The sequence below is a fragment of the Diceros bicornis genome, chromosome 38 (genome assembly GCF_020826845.1).
Source record: "Diceros bicornis minor isolate mBicDic1 chromosome 38, mDicBic1.mat.cur, whole genome shotgun sequence".
Classification (NCBI taxonomy): domain Eukaryota; kingdom Metazoa; phylum Chordata; class Mammalia; order Perissodactyla; family Rhinocerotidae; genus Diceros; species Diceros bicornis.
The window spans coordinates 29,590,967-29,612,129 of NC_080777.1; the positions used below are offsets into that span (position 1 = coordinate 29,590,967).

Here is a 21,163-nt window from a genome sequence, read left to right on the forward strand (position 1 = left end):
GAGAACTGGGTGAGTTACAAGATCTCAGTCATTAGCAGAAGAGGGGAGCCAAGCCAGCCTGGCTAGGAGAGGCTCTGGCCCACCTCGGAAGGTGGTTCCAAGTGTGGACCCCCCAAAAGCCCCACAGGTCTCCCAGATGGAGAAACATGTCTCTCTGGACACACCACCCTGGGCTTCCCCCTAGGTGTCCAGCCCAGCCAGCTCTCTGGTTGAGCAGTCATCTCTGCTCCCAGGAAATCAAGTTTCTAGCCTCTGGAATGTTCTGATCCGTGGACCATCCCACCCGAGGCAGCAGTTTCCCAAGGGAGTATGAGACAACCAGACAAGGAGTGTGTATGTCTCCTTGTCCTTCGTATGCAAAGCGGTGGAGGCTGCCCGCAGATCGCTATCTGAGCGTGGGGCGTGCCCAGGAGACCCGGCACTGGGAATAGTGCTCCCCATCTGCCGTGGACATGTGTGCGCACATGCTTCCCATGCATTCCCTCCCGGCCACAGCTGCCCCCTTGGATCTGGAGGGCAGTGTTTGGAAATGTGTAGGGGCTTTCTTGCTGGTGACAATGACTGTGAGGCGTTCCTGGTACTTAGGGCCTGGGGGCAGGAGCACTAAACATCCTGCAATGCTTGGGGCACCCTGCACAATGAGGAATTGTCCAGCCCCAAACGCCCTCAGTGCCCATGTGAAGAGACACGCACCTTCCGTCACAAAGCCTGACTTTGCTCTGGGTGCCTCATCCAGGCGGACCACCCTCCTTGGTTCTTCTGAAACCCGTTGAGGCCTGTTCTGTGGCCGTGGGGTGAGATCAGCAGGGGGCTCTGAATGCAGCACTGAGCGCTTTACAAACACGCGTTCACTGACTTCTGCAAACAACCCTGTGCACTGGGTACAATTTTTATACCAAGTTTACAGATGAAGACACTGAGGCACATTGGGTTTAAGTAACTCCCCCAAAGCCACCCATCGGGCAGCTGGCCAGGGCTCGACCAGGCAGTCTGGCTCCAGAGTCCGTGTGCTTGACCACCGAGTCTCCCTGAAAGTCACGACGCGGCCACCTCAGCCTGATGGAAAGAAAGGGGGAAGGTCACAGGCCGTCTGCGCAGGGAGGGCTGGGGGGCAGCCTGCCCAGCTGAGCCTTGGAGGGGAAGCAGCCTCCCTGCGGCTCTAGGAGAGGATAGGGCATGGCCAAGAGGAGGCTTGGTTCCTGCTTGTCAAAGTGACCGTGAAGAGTCACGAGGGAAGAGTCATCCCCAGCTGTCCTCAGACACACCAGACCACAGCCACCAGCAGCCGGGACACAGGAGCTGGGGTGGATCCCAGCAATGGGCGTGGCTGATGGGGGGCTGGGAAACACCGTCCCACAGGGGCGTCTCCACCTTCTCTGCCACACCCGCCCCCTGCGGCCACAGCCAGCGCCCCATTCCCCGCGGGCAGCCCACCCTCGCTGAGACTTGGCTGGGCTGCTGCTGCTCCCTTTCCCAGCGCAAGAGAGCAAGCCCAGAGCCTCTGTGGGCCTCGTCGGCAAGATAGCAATTTCGCTGGGTGTGGGCCGGGATGGGCGGGCGTTGGACTCATCAGGTGCCTGAGATGACGTCCAAGAGCATCATTTACTGAGAACAAGAGTGTCCCTTGTTGCATTTCTGTGTATGGCTGAGCCCACTTTCCCTCCAGAGTGCCCTCGTCACCTTCCTCCCCCTGCGAGAGTGGAGCCCCGCCAGCGTGGCCGCTGGCCTAAAGCCATGGGGGCCTAACTGCGTATTTTGCGTGTAATCCACAAGTGCACATCCCTGTCCAAATGCTCAGAAACTGCCCTGCTCCTCTTCCCTCCATCTGTTCTTCTCTGTTTCTGCCTCCCCAGCACCCAGACACCAGCTCCCTGGGGAGGTTGGTTTGGCCCAGTGTGGGGAAGAAAATTGTGCCTGCCTGAGTGTGCAGCTGGGTGTGTGGGTGGAGGAGACAGAGTGCCATTAGCAGGGTTAACAGTTTGTGGCTTCTGAATCTGGGTGCCACCTCTGACTGAGTGCTTGACCTGCGGTGGTTTCCTGCTCTCTAAGACGCTAAGACTCTTCAAAGCAGGCCCCTCCCCAGCCTTCGTGTCTAGATCCGGTATGGATGGGAATTACCCAGTTGCCTAACGACCTCCCCTACACACACTCACTTTCACGCGCGCACACACACACACACACACACACACACACACACACTCACTCTATCACGGGTTGGGCAGTCAGGCTCCAGGCTGCTGGACTCGGCCCCGGCTCATCCCAGTGAAGGCGAGTCTCATGTCAGCACCTGTGTGGAGACAGTCTATCAGGCCCGATGTTGATCCTCCAGTCTCAGGACAAGTCAGAGCAGGCAGACCCACGGGCCTGCGAGCTCCTGGGAAAGTCCTCCTTGGACAGCTCTGTTCTGAGCTCCTTCCCACCATGTCTCCAGCTTTGCAGGCTCTCCCAGGGAGGCTGACTCCCCAGGTGGGCTCCCCCAGAGCCCTGGGTGCCCCAGTGTTGCATGTCTTCCTGCTGGGCTGAGCCTCTGCACAGCCTCTCCCCACTGCAGGCCTGACAACAAAGCCCAGGAGGCCGGCCCTGCAGGCCCCGGGCATCTGTGTGCGGGTGCCCCTGTAACAGAAGGCCCAGGAGCAGGAGCATTTTCCCCCTTTGGCCTTTGAGGGGCTCCCCTAGAGGGCCTGTTACCATGTGCTTCTTGCCCAGGCAGAGGGGAGGCAACATGAGGAGTAAGCAGAGAAATGTCAGTGGAAAACTGACCTGGCCAGAGGGAGAGAAATGTCCCCACGCTGAGTACAGTGGCCGAGGAAGGCTGGCCATGTCAGAAGCTGCTGGTGTCTGCAATGGCTCAGGACTTGGAGACACGGGTGCAAGTCCCCAATGTTGCTCGGCCCTCGCCGAGTGGCTGTTGGAAGCCCCTCTACTCTCTGGGCCTCTGACTCCCCTCCTGGACTGGCCCACGTAGGACGGGATCAGGGGCTGTCAGACCTTTTTGACTGCAGCCCACAGTGTGAAATACATTCTGTACTGCAGCTGACACCCTGGGTTGTTTCACAAAACAACACGCGTCTTTGCTTTCTGCGTGGCACGCTGATATTTTATATTCTGGTATAGATTATTCAATCCTATGTTTTTAAATGATGGTCACAATCTGCTAAACTGATTCATAATCCATAAAGTGTCATAGTCCGTGGTTTGAAAGATGATACGTCTGTTGATGGCTAAGGTTCCTTCCATTCCAAATATCCTGGGATTCCATGAGCATTATTATGGGGCTGGGGGAGGGCTGTATCCCATGGGAGCTGGATCTGGGCTCCCTGGTCAGGACGCTTGACCGAGCCTTTCTCCCTTTCTTGGCCAGATCTACAATGGGACCCTCAAGCGGGAGACAGACAACAGGCGCTTCAGCTCCTACAGCCAGATGGAGAACTGGGGCCGGCACTACCCCCGGGGCAGCTGTAATACCCCCGGTGCGGGCAGCGACATCTGCTTCATGCAGAAGATCAAGACAAGCCGCAGCGAGCCTGACCTCTACTGCGACCCACGGGGCACCCTGTGCAAGGGCACGCTGGGCAGCAAGGGCCACAAGACCAACCAGAACCGCTACAGCTTCTACAGCATCTGTAGTGGCCAGAAGATGGCCAAGAAGTACCCCGTGCTGCCGCCCTCCTGCACCCCCAAGCAGGACCCCGTGTGCGTCCCGCCCATCTTTTGCAACAAGGACTGCTTCAGCCACTCGAGGCCCAGCTCCAAGTGAGTGCTGCCAGCTGGGGCGGGGACCGGGCACGGCCGGGGGAGGCAGACGTTTGCCTGGTGCACTCTGCAAGGGGGCTCCCGTGGGTGGGAAAGACGTGGCCTCTGACCCCAGGGAGTTTATTGTCCCTGCCTTGGGGAGCTCCCGGCCTGGGGGAGTCCTCAGTGTGAAGCGGAGACGGAGCCCACACACCAAAGTAGAGGCGGTGGGTCCGGAAGTTTAAAGGGTCAGGGGTTATGAGCAGAGGGGGACTCATTAGAGCAGGTGAGCCAGACCAGTGGTGCTCACGGTGTGGTTCTCTGACCAGCAGCCCTGTGAGAAATGCTGGTTCCCGGGCCCCACCCAGACCCGCTGACACTGGAGCCCAGGGTGGCCCAGCAGTGAGTGTCACCGGGCCCTGCAGGGGCCTGTGATTCACGCCGGAGTTTGAGACTCTCTGGTCTTAACCACGTAAATCTATCCGTGTTCTGATGTGGACGATGGGAAAGAGGCCATGCTCCATCTTATCGGACAAAAGACAAGCAGGACAAATGGACATAAAAACCGAGGGACGCAATCTAGTGCTGGGAGCAGGGCACAGCTCCTGTCTGTAAACCCCGAAGGACCAGCACCCAGTGGGAATGAGGGAGACCAAGTGGGATGTCCTGTAAAGACACATAGGCACGCGGATGGCTACGGTGTCTCGAGGATGTTCGGCCTGCCCTCCGGGGCTCAGAACCTCTGAACTGCCCTGTCACCACCTAATGATCCTTTATTCATTTGACTGATACATTACTGAGCATCTCCTATGCCCCCGGACCTGTGGTAAGTGTGGGGCACACAGCCATGACCAGAGCAGCCTAGGGCTGTCCTAGGGCTGCACGGTGAACCCGTGGACCCCTTCTCATAGGGCCCCGGGAGCACTGGCTTCTTCATCTCTCATCCTCATAGCCCCTTCCTGGCAGGTTCTAGAATCTTGAGGAGGAAACAGGCACAGAGATGTTAAGTAAGGCCACGCAGCTGGTGCTCCGTCCTGTGCTCTTTCCTACTTTACCACACTATTTGACAAAAGCAGAGCCCCATTCTAAGGCTGGCCCACTCCTAACTACTTGAAGGCCAGAGGGTATATTTAGGATGATCTGGAGAAGAACTAAGAAAGCTCTTCCCTTTGGAGACTGGTCAGGTTAGCGTCTGGCCCTAAGCAGACAAGGTCTAGGTGAGACAGAGAGTGGGGATGGGTGACAGGCCATTTAGAGGTGATGCTTGACTGGCAGATGCTGGGTGACATCTCTCAATGGGGGGCGGGCTGCTACTGATGCAAGACCAGAGAGCTCTGCCCCTCAGGTGCTCTTTCCAGAAGTGTAATTGGGTTGCCACACTAAAACCATGAATATTTATCGAGCATCTACTATGGCAAGACGTGGGGCTGGTACAAATGAGGCGAGGGCTCCCTCTAGAAGTGCTGGGAGAGTCTAGTGGGGTAGGGCTGGGTGCCCCAGAAGGGGCTGCTCCCTGCCCTCAGGGAACCAGGACACAGACAGGTGGACAGGCAGCCTGCAAATCAACACCAGGGAGCCTCAGGGGTTCCCAGAAGAGAGATTTCCCTTCTCTGGGAAGGTTCACGGAAGTGGGACTTCAGCCAGTCACATGGCAGTGAGGAGGAGGACACAGGCATGCCTGAGTCCTGATCAGGGCATAGCAAAGAGACGAGTCTTACTGGAGCAGATTCTTGTTAGGGGCTGGGGAGTCCGACACAGCAGAGCCAGACTATTAGGTTAAAACATGAAATTTCTAGTTTTGTGGTACAAAAAAGGTTGACTATCAGCCATTTCAGATGGTTCAACCTAACACACGCCCTAGGACGTGGGTCTGTTTGAATTTGACCTACAGTATAGACAAATTTCTGATGGGAAGAACACAGTGAATGGTGTTTTAGGACTGCTAATCTGGTAAAAGGGTGTAAAATTTGGGATGGGGGAGCTTAGAGAAGAGAGCCAGTTGTGGGGGTCTCTTGCTGCAGTCCCCATGAGAGTCCTCATGATCAGAAGGAAGGCAGTGGCCCTGAAGATAGGAAGGGAGTAGATGTGAGAATTTTTGTGCAGAAGAACTAGCTAGACTTGGGAATGGAGGGAGGGATGGAGGAAGGGAGGGAAGATGGAGGGAGGAAGGGAGGGAGGAAAAAGGGATGGATGGATGGATGGATGGATGGATGGGTGATGGATGGGTGATGGATGGATGATGGATGGATGGATGATGGATGGATGATGGATGGTGGATGGATGGATAGATGGATGGATGATGGATGGATATAGATAGATGGACAGGCTCACAGCCGTTGTCTTCCATTTTCCCAATACCAGGCACAGACGTGAGAGATGGCAGAGTGGGTGGGGAGCTTTTCCTCTGGAATAGGGCAGAGTTTTTTCTCAGTGCAGAGGTCACTTACCTGCTTGGACATTACCCCATGGCCAGGGCCTCATCACAGTGAGTGTTCACCATGGGGTGAGGCTTTTCCTTCCTCTGGAGGAGCTGTTCCACGGCAGAGTGTTCTGCAGGTGGGCCTGGGGCTGCCTTGTTCAAGCTCTCTGGAGGGCAGATGAGGCTGTGGCAGCTGGGGCGTGCCCAGGGGAGTTCCCAGCTGGCCATTCCCCGCAGGATCTGCAGTGAGGACATCGAGTGCAGTGGGCTGACCATCCCCAAGGCTGTGCAGTACCTGTGCTCCCAGGTTGAGAAGTACCAGGCCATCGGGGCCTATTACATCCAGCACACCTGCTTCCAGGATGAATCTGCCAAGCAGCAGGTAACTGGCGGCACCCCTTCCTCCCCTGTAGGGCTGGGCAGGGCCTGGGTGTGTCAGCCTAACCCTGAATTTCAAGATGGGAGGGGGGCATTTGCACGTGGCTCCTTCTCACTCTGCCCAGCTGCCTGGGGCGAGGGGTCTGCTTGGCATTGCCTGAGATCAGAGCTGGGCATCTTCACCCTCTGTGCAGAGCAAAGCCCTCTGGTTGAGTGGACATTAGCCAGGTGTGTTTCCTCCACTGGTCATGGAAGAGACACTGCAGTGACAGCTATGGTTCCACAGAAATCCCCTTTCTCACATTCCACTGAAGAACATGACTACTCCCCACTCGTCAACTCCCTCCCGACCCCCTTTCTCTCTGTCTGTCTGTCTCTCTCCAAATCATGATCCCCTCTCTCACCAGGCATCTATGATGGAGAACAGGGCTGTCCGTGCCTCCCCGGCTCGGCTGGCAGGGAGGACACCCGCAGGGCTCTGCCGTTCAGCCCAAGGATGTAGTATAGATGCGTTTCCTGGAGAGTCCAGGATTCATCTGTGTCAAAGTTTCTACCACAGGAGAACGAGTTTCTGTGGGAGGGTCTCCCTTACATCCGTCCTGCTTTGAGATTTTGAAGTGTATTTACATCCGTTGTCTCGCCTGGTCCCCACCACCCTGCTCCAGAGGAGGGAAGCAGGGCTCAGAGCTCAGGGAGGAGGTGTGTCTCTGAGGGTCTCCTGCTGGGATGTGGGGGCGCAAGGGTCTGAGTTCCTGTCTTGGCTTCTGGTCTGGTTGGTTACCATCACTTCATGCTTATTTATTCTGGTTGGCGTGGATGTTTCTGAACTGAAAGCAGACTTTTTGGTCTGAGAAATATCGCTTTGAACACAGTTCTGAGATTGGCCTCACCTCCCTGACCGGGCGGCGTGGCACCCCTGTCCCGCAGGTCTATCAGCTGGGAGGCATCTGCAAGCTGGTGGACCTCCTCCGCAGCCCCAACCGGAATGTGCAGCAGGCCGCGGCCGGGGCCCTGCGTAACCTGGTGTTCCGGAGCACCACCAACAAGCTGGAGACCCGGAGGCAGAACGGAATCCGCGAGGCTGTCAGCCTCCTGAGGAGAACTGGGAGCACCGAGATCCAGAAACAACTGACTGGTAGGGAGCCCCAGCCATAGAGAGCCGGGGTTGGGGTGAGCAAGACTGCGGGCCACGGCCCCAAGATGGTGGGGGCAGGCCCTCCAGGCTGGGACAGGGCACAGTGTGCAGATCCGGCCTCAGGTTAACTGGGAGCCTGATGGCCTGGCTTTGGCCAGGTTAGTGGTGTCCAGATGGTGACCCTGGGTGTCGTGCATACCCACAAGGGGTCAAGGACTTTTTGAGGATAGAGGGCAAGGGGTGGAAGGCTGGAGTCCAGGAAGGATCCATATTCCACAGACTCTGAGATTTGCAGGTGAAGCGGAGAGAGTAGGGTGGACAAGGAGTTGATGGGTCTTAAGCACCTTCACCATGTCCAAAAAATATCCTAAGCACTCGGGGTGGGGGTGCAAGAGAGAGAAGTCACTGTGAAGACCTTGAATTGAACTGGGAAGATCAGACCATGCACAGAGTAACAATGATAAGTATTTCTGGAATGACTTTCAGGTGGAAAATAGAAGATTCTAAGGGCTAAAATTTATATTAACAACCACTGATCCATCAAATGTTTTTTGATCATCTTCCATGTGCATAATTTTACCTCGATAGAGAACTCTCGATGCTCCCTGCCCTCAAAGAAGCTGCAGTCTAGTTGAGACCCTGGGAGATGGGCTCCTGAAATGATCAGACAGTGGGTTTGATAGACCAGCCCACCTGGAGGGTGACGGCTCCATAGGGCTTACTGGTTAGCGCAGGCCAGGGTGGTTCCTCCGCCCCTGGGGTCTTCCTGAGGCTGGTGTGCAGTGGGTGGATTGTCCCCACCCCCAGGGCTGCTCTGGAACCTGTCTTCCTCTGACGAGCTGAAGGAGGAGCTCATCGCTGATGCCCTGCCTGTCCTGGCCGACCGCGTCATCATCCCCTTCTCGGGCTGGTGCGATGGCAACAGCAACGTGTCCCGGGAAGCGGTGGACCCCGAGGTCTTCTTCAACGCCACAGGCTGCTTGAGGTGAGAGAAGAGGGCCCTTCTCCGGCAGCCCCATCTCAGCCAAGATTCACCGGGGCAGAGAACATAAGATCCGACCTGGCCTTGGCCCTCGTGGGCAGACTCCAGGACACGGGGTGGCGTTCCTAACTTCCCTGGATCTGGAAAAGCACAGGACCCCGCGACCTCCTTTGAGGGACCACAGCAGACTAGTTAGGAATCTACGAGTGGAAATGCTGGATCCAAATATCCAAATTGGCCCAACCATTCCTCCCTCCTCCACCCCCGAAACATGGATTTCTTGTGCTCTCTTGAAGAGCATTCTTTCAGACAGAAGGCTACTGCTTGGCTTCTAGTGAGTCACTTCTCGGCTCTGGTGCTAAAACCATCTGCCATATCCACTGGCGCGAAGATGGCACTGCTTTCCCTGAAGGCAAGGTGTTGCAAAGCCCCTGCCTGGGGGCTGCTGGAGGAGGGACCTGGGCGTGCTCACTCCAGGGGAGGTGTACACACTTTGGGGAGGGGGTGCTGGTGCTGCAGTGGAGCGGTGGAGCAAATCCCCTTTGGGGTCATACCTTGCTCTCCTGGGGTTTGTCTTCCCAACTCCTGGGAGCCCCAGAACGAGCGGTGCAATTGGCACGTGCTCCGTGTCTCAGCCTGTGCTCCTCCCTGCCAGCCCCCCGCAGCAGCTCCCAGGGAGCGGAGAGGCTGGGGAGATGAAAAGCCGGGGTAACTAAGGACTTATGGGGGGCTGTGGGGCTTCAGGGAGCAATGGCAGTCACACCCCACCTGCACCAGGCAGATGGGCCCAGGTTGCTTGGGAATGAGCCCCTTGCTGGGGGCAGACAGCTTCCCTGGGGAGGGGCATATGGTCCCAGCCAAGCCCCCCTGGCTCCATTCTGATCCAGCACCTGGCCCAGCCCCCACAGAGCTGCTTCTGGCCCCACAGAGGGCTTGGGCAGGCAGAGACTCCAGCCCCTGTTCAACAGATGCCCACAGGTGCTGCCAGGTGCAGTGGAGCCACTGACAGTCATGAGTTACAGGCCTGGGGACTAGGTGGGCAGAGAGGAAGGCAAAAAGAACTGAGTTCAAGGGATAGCCCACCCAGCCTTGGCCAGGGCTGGGCAGAATTGGCTGAGTAATTTTTCTTTCCTTCCTTCTTCCTCATTTCTTTTTTTCTTTTGGAATTATTTTATTGAGGTCATAGTGGTTCATAACATTGTATAATTTCAGGTGTACATTATTATATATCAATTTCTGTATAGACTGCATTGTGCTCACCACCAATAGTCTAGTTTCCATCTGTCACCATACACGTGTGCCCCTTCACCCCTTTTGCCCTCCCTCCACCCCCTTTTCCTCTGGTAACCACTAATCTGTTCTCTTTATCTATGTGTTTGTTTGTTTATCTTCCACATATGAGTGAAATCATATGGTATTTGTCTTTCTCTGCCTGGCTTATTTCAGTTAGCATAATACCCTCAAGGTCCATCCACGTTGTTGCAAATGGCACGGTTCTGTCTTTTTGTATGGCTGAGTAATATTCCATTGTGTATATATACCACATCTTCTTTATCCACTCATCAGTTGATGGGCACTTGAGTTGCTTCCACTTTTTGGCTATAGTGCTATATGCTGCAATGAACATAGAGGTGCATAAGCCTCTTTGGATTGTTGATTTCAAGTTCTTTGGATAAATACCCAGTAGTGGGATAGCTGGATCACATGGTATTTCTATTCTTAATTTTTTGGAAAATCTCCATACTGTTTTCCATTGTGGCTGCACCAGTTTGCATTCCCACCAGCAGTGTATGAGAGTTCCCTTTTCTCCACATCCTCTCCAACACTTGTTATTTTTTTCTCTTCTTAATTATAGCCATTCTGACGGGTGTAAGGTGATATCTCATTGTAGTTTTGATTTGCATTTCCCTAATAATTAGTGATGTTGAACATCTTTTCATGTGCCTGTTGGCCATCTGTATATCTTCTTTGGAAAAAAGTCTGTTCATATCCTCTGCCCATTTTTTGATTAGATTGTTTGTTTTTTTGTTGTTGAATTGTGTGAGTTCTTTATATATTTCTTTTTCCTCTTCATTCCTTTCCTCTTCTCCTCCCACCACAACCTCCAACCTCCACCTCTCCTCTCCGCCCTTCTTCCCCCACTGCTCTCTCCCTGCATGTCCCCACCACACTCTTTTCTCCCCCTTCTCTGCTCTGTCTTCCCTCCATCCCTGTATCCTCCGCCCCCCCTGCTCTCTTCCCTCCATCCCTGCATCCTCTTCCCTCTCTGTCGTCTCCCTCAGGAACCTGAGCTCGGCTGATGCCGGCCGCCAGACCATGCGAAACTACACGGGGCTCATTGACTCCCTCATGGCCTACGTCCAGAACTGCGTGGCGGCCAGCCGCTGTGACGACAAGGTGCGAGGGTGGCCCCCAGGTGGCTCCCCGCCCCAGCCCTCCCTTCTGCCCAGGCCCGGGGCCCAGGGCCTCCCCTGGAGTCAGTGAGGACAGCTCCTTGGCCTCCAGGTCCTGCCGTCTCTCTCCCGGACTCCACGAGGCAGGTCCGCACTTTCTGGGAGCCCTTAAGGCCTGGCTTGGTGAGAGGACAGGAGCCCAAAGCCTGGCCAGCAGAGGGGACAGAGGGGACATCTGGATGCAGAGCACCCTGACCCTTCCCCGGTGGGTGGGTGCCTGGGTCTGGAGGCAAATCCTCTCCCTCACACTGGCTTTGTGAAGGCAGACACTCCCATGATCTCTGTTCCTCAGCTCACACTCTGCCCAAACGGAGATGATCATAATAGTGTCCACCTTGTGGGCTGTTTTAATTACTCAGTTAATAAGCAAAACACGGAGAAGTGCACCCGGCACAGGGCGGGATCTCTCGGAGCGCTTGCTGCTGCTGCCAGGCGCAGGGCGAGCCCGCCTGCAGCCCTGAGGGGTCTGCTCTGATGCCCCAGGGCCTTGGTGCCCTCCCTGAGCCGGCACGCCTTCGACCACAGCTGTCTTCCCCAAAAGGCCATTGGCAGAGCCACCATCCCGCCCCCCCTGGACTCTTGGACACACTAGCACAGACAGACAGAAAGGAAGGGCCGTGGAGGGAAGGTGAACCGCAGGCTGGGATATCTCCACCATGGCGGACGATGGTGACAGAGCATATCTGCAGCCCCTTGATGGCCAGGGGCACGTGCACCTGGGTCCTGCACGTGGGTTCCCTGTGGAGGGATTTCGTCTCCTACTCCTCCATTGGAAGTGACAACAGGGACGCAGGAGGGTGCCTTGTCACTCGGCTGCTTAGCCAGGTCCCAGTGGGCACGATGCCTCCTACATCTGTGTACCCCCAGGCCCTGGACGTCAGATCCCCTCAAACCCGAGGAGGGCCAGACCTCATCAGGAGGGTAAATCAGCTGCCCCAAACCCCAGCCTAGTCACTAAAGGATAATGGCGAAAGGTCTGGGAGTAGCTGCCATCGCGAAGTGTCGGGTCCTGTCTCACTGTTGGTGTGGACCCGGATGGGTTAGCGCCTCTGGGCCTAGGAGCTGAGGACTTGCCTTGAAAAGACAAACCATAGGGGCATGTAGACTCCATGGCTTTTGGACCTAAAGACGTCAGAGCTGCCCCTGAGGGAGTGTGTGCCAGGACGGAAGGCGTGTTCTTCCGTCCAGTTTGAAGGCCCAGTCTGACCACTGGCACGTTGGCCATAGCAACGGGAACAGTAGCCACTGTGTGTCGTGTCCTACTATGTGCCAGGCCCCACGATAGGTAGTTTCCTGTATAATCTTCCCAACAGCCCAGTGAAGTAGGTGACTTCAGTCCCATTTACAGCTGGGGAAACTGAGGCCCAGATGGTGAAGCAGGCCCCTCAGGTTCACACGGGCAGGAAATGGTAGAACAAGATTCAGGCTGGGTTCCGGGGGGTGTCAGTGGGAGACCTCTCCTGACCGTGGTGGGTGCCTCTGCTCCTCTGCCCCCTCCCATCAGTGAGGGCGGGGAGCAAGCCCTTGGGGTGCTGGGTGGAGGCTCAGGCTGTGCCTCTCTCGGCCCCCAGTCCGTGGAGAACTGCATGTGCATCCTGCACAACCTCTCCTACCGCCTGGACGCTGAGGTGCCCACCCGCTACCGCCAGCTAGAGTACAATGCCCGTAATGCCTACACTGAGAAGGCCTCCACCGGCTGCTTCAGCAACAAGAGCGACAAGATGATGGTGAGCGGCGTCCGTCCCACTGCTGGCAGGGCTGGCTGCCCCCGCCAGGCACCCCTCCAGTCCCACGGCCTCGCTCTCTCTTTCCTCTCTTCCCCCTCCGGAACCCGACACCAGCCCCAGCCGACAGCCCACGCCAAGACCTTGGCCTGGGCCTCCCTGCCGTCGGGAGCTGGGTGGAGGGCCTTCCGTCTTGCACACAGAAGGGATCCGTGTCCTTGGGACCCCCGGGGTCAAAAGCTCAGCCATCTGCAGGCCTCACTCTCTCTTACTGTATAACTGGTGGAGTCTCCCCATCGTCTCCCTGACCCCTGAGGATGTGGAGTGGCCAGGATTCTATGCTTCTCTGGCCTGTTCCACTGCCCCCTGAGCCTCCAGGTTTCCCCAGAAGCAGAGGGTGCTGGGGAAAGAGGTCAAGCTTCTGGCGCTGACCACCCCTGTTGTCCGCCGGTGGCTCAGGCCTGGGGTCTGCCTCTGGGAGGAGAGGAAGCATCACCATGGGAGACCCACAAGCAGCCCCATGTGGCTGGAGGGTCTGGGCAGAGGCCAGCCTGGAGCATACTTCCTGAGAGATGGGCGTGCTCTCTGCCTCCCTTGGGGACAGCCGGAGGACCATGGCCATGCCCTCTTTCTGTGGAGGGGCCACAGCGCTCAGAGGAAGGGGTGCAGGGGGCAGGTGCATCCTCGGTCCCACCCATCCAGGAACAGGGCCCTGCGGTTGGGGGCAGCAGAATGCTCCCTGTTGACCTGCCCTTTGTCCTCAGAATAACAACTATGACTGCCCGCTCCCAGAGGAGGAGACCAACCCCAAGGGCAGCAGCTGGCTGTACCACTCGGATGCCATCCGCACCTACCTGAACCTCATGGGCAAGAGCAAGAAGGACGCCACCCTGGAGGCCTGCGCTGGCGCCCTGCAGAACCTGACCGCCAGCAAGGGGCTGGTGAGGAGGGGCCTCCCTTCCCTCCTGCAACTCCCCCACCCTGGTTCTCTAGCTGGCTCTGCCCCTGCTTTCCTCAGATGAGCGTGTCCTCATCTGAGTCGTGTCAAATACGTGGGGCTTCAGAGCTTTGTTCTGACACGCGCTAGGCTCTGGGCGGGCGCTGGGGAAATGATGTGACGGTGGGGCAGAAATGGCCCTGCCCACTGGGGACTCCCAGGTGGGTGGGTAGCGGGTGAACCCCCTCCTGTTGGATTCTGTCTGTGCCCACAGAATCCCCTTTGCCTTGTGATTCCTGGCCTTGTGCTGGCCCCGGCCTGGTGGGGGACAGGAATATAGGGTGTGTTTGTGGCAGGAGGAATCTCCCATTTATTGAACTGACAGAGGTAAAAATAGAAGGTCTGGGGCACGGGCCGGTCCAGAGGAAGATGTGACAGAATCAGTAGAGATTTTGAGGCCAGTTGTAGTTTGGAGGACATGATGGAACGAAGTGGAGCCGAGGAGGCCTGTTTGCAATCAAGAAGCGTTTAGATGGGGAGGCAGCCAACTATCCATCTCAGGACAAAGGGAACAAGGTGGAAGCAGGGCAAGTGGGAGTCGAGGGGAAAGGAGAAACTTCCCTGACTGAGAGGAAGGGCTGGGGGTCTCGGGAACTCCACACCAGCCTGGCCCAGGTCACGGCCAGGGTGACGTGGTTGCCAGAGGCCGGGTGAGCTGACCTCCCTCTGGGGGACCCCGGATCGTATCTGCATGTGGCACAGACCTGCTGTTGTCTACCTTTGTCCCGGGCGAGCTCTCACAAGTATGTACTGAATCCTCCGGAGGTAGGGAAATGGGAAGAGGGCTGTCAGCACCACCCGAGTTGACAAATGCCCTTGACCACGTGGTTTCCTGTGAGCAGATACTGCCGGGCCGTGTAAGGGAGGCAGAGCTGAGACAGATGGGTGAGCAGTGGCCTCTGACACTTTAGTCTGGAGGTTGATTCTGGGCCGCCATGAGCAAGGAGACTGAGACTCCCCTCTCGTCACCCACCTGGACTCCAGGCCGCCCCGGGGCGAGAGATCAGGGTCGGGGAAGGCGGAGGTGCATTTTTGCCCAAGTGTTCCGTAGTTGCTAGTGTGCGAGCAAATTTGTGTCTGTCTTGGCCATTGCTTCCAACATGAAAGAGAAAAAGTTCTGGGGTTTCTTTGCTTGGGATTACCTGGCCCTCTTCTGCCACGTGCCTGGGAAGCCACAGGCCAGGTCCTCACTCGTCCCTCTCTCTCAGATGTCCAGTGGCATGAGCCAGTTGATTGGGCTGAAGGAGAAGGGCTTGCCTCAGATCGCTCGCCTCCTGCAATCCGGCAACTCCGATGTGGTGCGGTCCGGAGCCTCCCTCCTGAGCAACATGTCCCGCCACCCTGTGCTGCACAGAGTGATGGGTGAGTGCCCCCACGCATCAGCCCCTCACCCCCAAGAGGACTCAGCGGGCCCCCCACTTCCCAGAGCCTGCTGGAAGGTCTCCCTCTGACCACTCCCTGGGGCGAGCATCCGGGAGGGAAAGCTGGCCCGAGAGAGGCTTGGAGGTGGGAAGGGACAGGTCACCTGGGATGGGGAGCAGGTGTGTGAGGTCCCATCAGGGTCCAAGCCCCGAGTTGGAGCCAGAAGGGAGCCTTGAGGGGCCGCCTTGCTGGGAGTCCTGCTGACGGCCGTCCAGGACTGGGCTCCCCCAGCCCCCTTTCCCTGGGCCGTCTGACCACGTGTCCTCCACCCTTTTCTCTCCCAGGGAACCAGGTGTTCCCGGAGGTGACCAGGCTCCTCACCAGTCACACCGGCAACACCAACAACTCGGAAGACATCCTGTCCTCGGCCTGCTACACCGTGCGGAACCTGATGGCCTCCCAGCCGCACGTGGCCAAGCAGCACTTCTCCAGCAGCATGATCAACAACGTCATCAACCTGTGCCGCAGCGGGTGCGCGGGGCGGCCCGGGGGGCGCAGGACCGGGCGGGGGCGCCAGCAGCCAGGCCTCAGGGCAGCACACTCCTGGGCTGGGTGTCCCCGGGGGACATTGAGTCCTCAGAGGGCCAGCAGGAGGCGTGGGGCAGCAGGCCCAACCATGCGGGGCCTTCATTCCGCCCCGTGGGGCTCTGTTTTCCCAGGACAGGGCCCAGGGCATGGGAATGGGAGAGCACTGTCTCTCATGGCCCGGGAGAATCCTGGGGTGCCTCTAGGTGGGCAGCGCATGGGGTTGTGCCCACGTGTAGAGCAGCCAGCCCAGTGGGGCTCCTTGCATGCACGGCTGGGACCTGGAGGTGAGGGTGCGAGTGAGGAGGGTGCTCATTCATGCCTCCCGGAGTCTCACCCCACAAATGAACTTCCCACCTGCCCAGTGCCTCACCCAAGGCTGCAGAAGCTGCCCGGCTCCTCCTGTCTGACATGTGGTCCAGCAAGGAACTGCAGGGTGTCCTCAGACAGGTAAGGGCCCACACCATTGGCCTGCTGGCAAGGCCCTCCCCCCTTTCCCTGTGCGGAGTCAAGTCCACGTGGACGAGAAGAGAGAGGCCGGAGGGCCTGACCTGCCCAGTTGGGGAAACTGAGCCGCACTCCAGACAGAGGCAGAGTTGAAAGACACATGTTCATTACAGTGAGCGTGATCCAGCTCTGAGCAAATCCCTCAGCTCAGGGGTCTAGGGAGGTGCTGAGTGCATGGAGGGCAGAGGGAATCAAGGAGATGAGGCAGAGGCCTGGGATTCTTTAGGAGCAACCTGAGAAGCAGAGTGGACAAAAGGCACATAATTCATCTAGGGCATGACATGCACTCTGGCTGGAAAGGGAGGTTTGGGCCAGTTTACAACACTCCTTCGATTTCAGACTGAAGAGTTGAGAGTTTGCCTTGGGCACTGGGGAGCCATCGGGCGTTAGAATCGAGGGTTTCATGATGAAAACAACAGTAGGAAGACCCCTTCCACACCAGCGTGCAGGGCAGTGTGGACCGAGAGACCCTGGGCCTGCTGTGTGTGTCCAGTGGGGACTTTGGCTCTGCTCTGTCCCCAGCACCTCCCAACCCCATCCCCACGAAGTCCTAGCGCAGGGCTTGTTTCACAGGATCTCTTCACACTGACCTTCTCTGCCGTTGCCGCGGCAGCTGTCCTAGACTGAGATGTAGGCAGCGGTGAGGCTGGAAGTGAAGGACAGGAACAGAAGGGGCGGGATCGTGGGACCGAGGATGCTCGAGCTGGCAGCTGGAGACGCTGCAGTTACATTAACAGAAACAGCAGCTGGCAGAGGTTGAGGGGGTTTGTGAGGGAGGAACAGAAGGAGTCCTAATTTGGGGAGGTGGAGTCTGAAAGAATGGGCTGGGGGCCCAGGTGTGGGGCCCAGGGAGAGAGGCCAGGCCACCACGCAGACTGGAGCATTGTTCAGATTGTTCAGGTGGGAGCAGCCGCAAGAACAGGCAGGGACATCGTGGGGCACGTGTCTGTGGAAAAGCCGTGGAGGGCAGGGAGATGCATGGAGAGACCCTCACCTGGTGGCCTGGAAATCCAGAGGAGCTGTGCAGGGTGGCCAGGAAGGGGCCAAAACCTCGTGGGAAGAGAAGGTGCTAAGGGAGGGGGCAGTGGTTCCCAGGGCTGCTGAGGGGACAAGCAGGACAGAGACCAGGAAGGCCCTGGGTCCAGGGGTTTGGAAATCTCCCAACCTCTCAGAGCGCTGCTGGCAAAGCAAGGGGAGCACCGTGGGGTGGAGTGGAGCAGGGTGAGGAGTGGATGGGGAAGGGGAATGGGGTCTGCGGGGGGACCTCCTCACCTGGGTTTGGCCCAGAAAGGAGGGAGACGAAGGATGGGTAACAAGACACCTGTTTAACGACAGAGGGGATGTCAGCATCTCTATCGCCGGGTAGGAAGGAGAGGGCAGAGAAGGGGAACATGGAGGGGGGATGAGGAAGCTGAGAACCGAGGGGTCTTAGAGGGTCAGGAGCAGCCTGATCAGGCAGGAGAGGGGACGGAAGCCTACCACGTGGGGCGGGGGAACAGCTCGTCCTCCGGCCCAGCAGGGAGACGGGAGGGAGGCCCAGGAAGCCACTGGGGTCAACAACGGCTGGAAGAGGCTGACGGCCGGCCGGTAGTGGCCCTTGTCGTCCGTCAGACCATCCAGTGCTCTTCTCCAACAACACTGCCATGAGGGCGAGCATGGCCACGTGACAGCTGCCAGGGAGGTGGGTGAGGACTGGGCGAGCTTCCCCGAGCTGTTTGATGGTGGTCCAGAGGGTTCACCTCCCCCAGAACACAGCCAGAGACCACAGCCAGCCTGCAACACACAGAGAACCCTGGTTAGCTCTTGTGTACAGTGCCCACAGGGACCTGTCCTCACTGCTCCCTCCGGCCGCGCTTGACAACAGCTTTGACGTGACCAGGTCGGGGCTTCTGTTCCCCAAGCTCCTGCAGAGCCACCATCCGCTGGGTGCTACAGCCTCAGTGGGGCAGGCACGTGACTGATGTCCGCCCTGCAGCCTGGGGAGCCAGGGTTCTGGCAGTGCGCCTTGATTCAGCGAGTCCAGCGGGAGCAGGGCTGGGACCAGGCTCTTTCCACCAAACCCAGCCAAGCTCGGCAGGAGCAAGCAGAGCGGCACGGAAAAGGGCACTGCGTGGTTCATGCCCAGACCGGGTGGACCGGGCCTCCGAACGCCTGCGGTCTTGGGCCTCATATTCCCAGAGGTCAGTGAGAGCTGACAGGCTCTCAGAGCTCGGGGCTGGCACCAGTGGCCTCTTCTTAAGCCGCTGGGCCCCTGCTCTGTCCTCATTCACACCAGGCATTTACTGAGCACCTGCTGTATGCTGGGAGGAATGACAGGAGCACGACTCTTCACCCAGCAGGAGCTCAGGAGCTGGGGGGCTGGAGGCGGGAGAACAGATGAGAAAACAGAGCCCCTGCACGGCGGCTTCTCTCCACCAGCGCCAGCCCTGCTCCAGTGTTTGAGAAGTGCTGGGCAAGCCCTCCCTGCCCAGAGCTCTCCTCTGGATTTGAAAAAAAACAGACAGTCAGACTGAAGAACCACCAACAACTTTTCTAGTCTGAATTTGGTTGTAGTTCTGTTTAAAGAGTAATACTTACTTCCTCATGCCTTGATTCGATTTCTGCAACTGCAAGTAGGAAATTCAGATGTGCTGGTGGGGGTGCAGGCACGTCTCACTGATGTGGGGATGTCGCTGGCCTGGGGTTTGGCTGCACATTGAATTAGGCCAATTTTAGCCCTGATACATGTACGTAGCCTGTGCTCAGGGCTGTGGTTCAAGCCGAGGATGCTCTGGGAGGACGGTTTCTGACTCCGTGGGAGGCCCCGCCCGGTTCCATCCTGGGATGTCTCGTGCAGTTGCTGTTTCTCCTCCTGCAGCAAGGATTTGACAGGAACATGCTGGGAGCCCTAGCCCGGGCCAACAGCCTCAGGAACTTCACCTCCCGATTCTAAGAAGAGGCCACCCAAGCAAGTTCAGCTTGCAGGTAAGAATCGCCCCACCCCCCCAGGAGAGGGGGCACCTCCAGGACCCCTGCAGCAGCCTCAGCCAGTCTCAGGGAAAGGGGCCAGGCCCGTGCTCCCCAGGGACTCAGGAGCATCCTTTGGCCTGGCAGATAGCCTGGCTCTGGCCAACACAGGGCTATGAGGGCAGCGGTGTGGACTGCTTGGCCAGAGTGCCGTGGCTGTCCCACCACAGGACATCAGAGGTGTGTGATGTCCTGATAGCATCAGCGGGCCGGAGGTCTGGGCAGGACTGCCAGGTACATCTGTGTAGATTGTACACTGCACAACCCAGATGGTGCCATTCACGTGGACTACAGTGTGAATGGCCCCCCTGGAGTTATATAATATGTCATTCTGGGTTTGGGCATCCACAGCTCACTTTCTTATCCCTTTTGTAATCCACTTTCAAGTCTCTGCACATGCCTAGTGTGAACAAGCTTATTTCCAGCTGGTGATTCTAGGGACCAAATCTCAGAATCCATATCTATGACAAAGGCTCATAGGCCTGAGCTTTCATGATAATCACCCGGGATGCTTGCTGAAATGCATGCTGTCGGCCCCAACCCCAGCAGTTCTGACTCGTAGCTCTGGAGTGGGGTCCAGGAAAAGGCATTTTTATACAAGCATCCAAAGTGGTTCTGATGCAGGTAAGCCAAGGGCCACACTCAGGACTCCAACCAGACATCGTCCTTCCTAGAGAGGGTCACCAGAGGCGGCCCCGGTGTGGGGCCATCTGCAGAGAGCCAGGGATGAGCTGAAGGGGACTTCTTAGTGCTCCAGCCTTCTGTCAGCACCCCAACCCCAAAACCCAGGAGGGTCCTGGTGGGGGAGAGGGCTGTCACTTTGGTCCAGATGAAGATTAAGTAAGACTTCAGACACCCATTCCTGGCAGACGAGCATCAACAAGATGAGAACAGAGAAGGGAAGAAAACTGAACTCAGCAGATTCTTAAGGAGCATAGTCTAGCTGCCCCGCACTGCGCTGGGCACCGTGTGGGTGGAACAGGGTGGGCGTGGTGGCGGGGGGGACAAAGCTCACAAGCTTACCTGTGAATGTGTCTCCGTGTCCCTGAACCCAGTCTCAGGCCAGAGCACATCAGTACGGACATGGGGGCAGGTGGCAGGTATGGGACCTGGACGTACAGGTGTGGGCGTGTATCGCTCTGAATGCTGACTGGGAGACTTCTCCTTTTCCAGAAATTATACAACCCAGCTGAGAAGACTGCGGGCCTCACTGGAGGGCTTATCCTATCCACCTTGTGCAGTATTTGGACATGTTCAAACGCAACAAGAACAAACCTGGACACTGTGGATGATGGAAATATTTTTAGATTCTTTTTTTTCCTTCGGGGAACTGGCAAGCAGTGGGGGTTGGGGAGGGTGGGAGGGGTCTTTCTTGAGTTAAGGGGGCTTATGTTGGATGTCAATTCTTCTTTCGCTGAGAAATGGTATATATATGTGTATAGGGTGTGAGTGTGTGTGCACACATGTGTGTGAGTGTGTAAATGCGGACCACAACTTGCAAAAAGCTTGGGAGGCTGTTGCACTGCAGCTCACAAGGCGGTGAGGAGGACTCTCCGTGTTTCCCCTCCGTGTTTCCCACTCATGGGCAAGTATGACACGTGCTTTTTGTTTCTCTGTGCGCAGTTCCTGAAATGCACTGTGCTGGGGCAGGGCCCTCACCAGGGCCAGGCCCACGGGGAGGCCGCAGAGGGGGACCATCTCCCAGGGGCTGAGGGGCAAAGGGAGAGGTGCAGGGCTGTTGAGAGTGTATCTCCTGGGAAATCAGGTTGTCTGAGAAGGCCGCCCTTTCTGCAGCATCACAGGCCTGGGGCGGGCAGGGCGTGGGCCCTGGAAGACGCGCAGGGACGGTGGCGCTTGCTCTGCTATAGGAGGTCTGTCCTGGG

General features: G+C 57.5%; 1 protein-coding gene across 1 annotated transcript in view; it reads left to right on the forward strand.

The window, feature by feature from the left end:
• PKP1 (plakophilin 1) overlaps positions 1-20,621 on the forward strand; it is a 45,173-nt gene extending 24,552 nt beyond the window's left edge. Inside the window, exons 3-14 of the mRNA XM_058533938.1 lie at positions 3,362-3,753; positions 6,389-6,533; positions 7,457-7,664; positions 8,472-8,649; positions 10,929-11,043; positions 12,671-12,826; positions 13,588-13,764; positions 15,029-15,182; positions 15,527-15,713; positions 16,133-16,217; positions 19,132-19,238; positions 20,454-20,621. Of these exons, the coding sequence (XP_058389921.1) occupies positions 3,362-3,753; positions 6,389-6,533; positions 7,457-7,664; positions 8,472-8,649; positions 10,929-11,043; positions 12,671-12,826; positions 13,588-13,764; positions 15,029-15,182; positions 15,527-15,713; positions 16,133-16,217; positions 19,132-19,206 (1,872 nt within the window). The 3' untranslated portion in view covers positions 19,207-19,238; positions 20,454-20,621. The remainder of the gene's footprint in view (positions 1-3,361; positions 3,754-6,388; positions 6,534-7,456; positions 7,665-8,471; positions 8,650-10,928; positions 11,044-12,670; positions 12,827-13,587; positions 13,765-15,028; positions 15,183-15,526; positions 15,714-16,132; positions 16,218-19,131; positions 19,239-20,453) is intronic.
• The last annotated feature ends 542 nt before the right edge of the window (positions 20,622-21,163 follow it).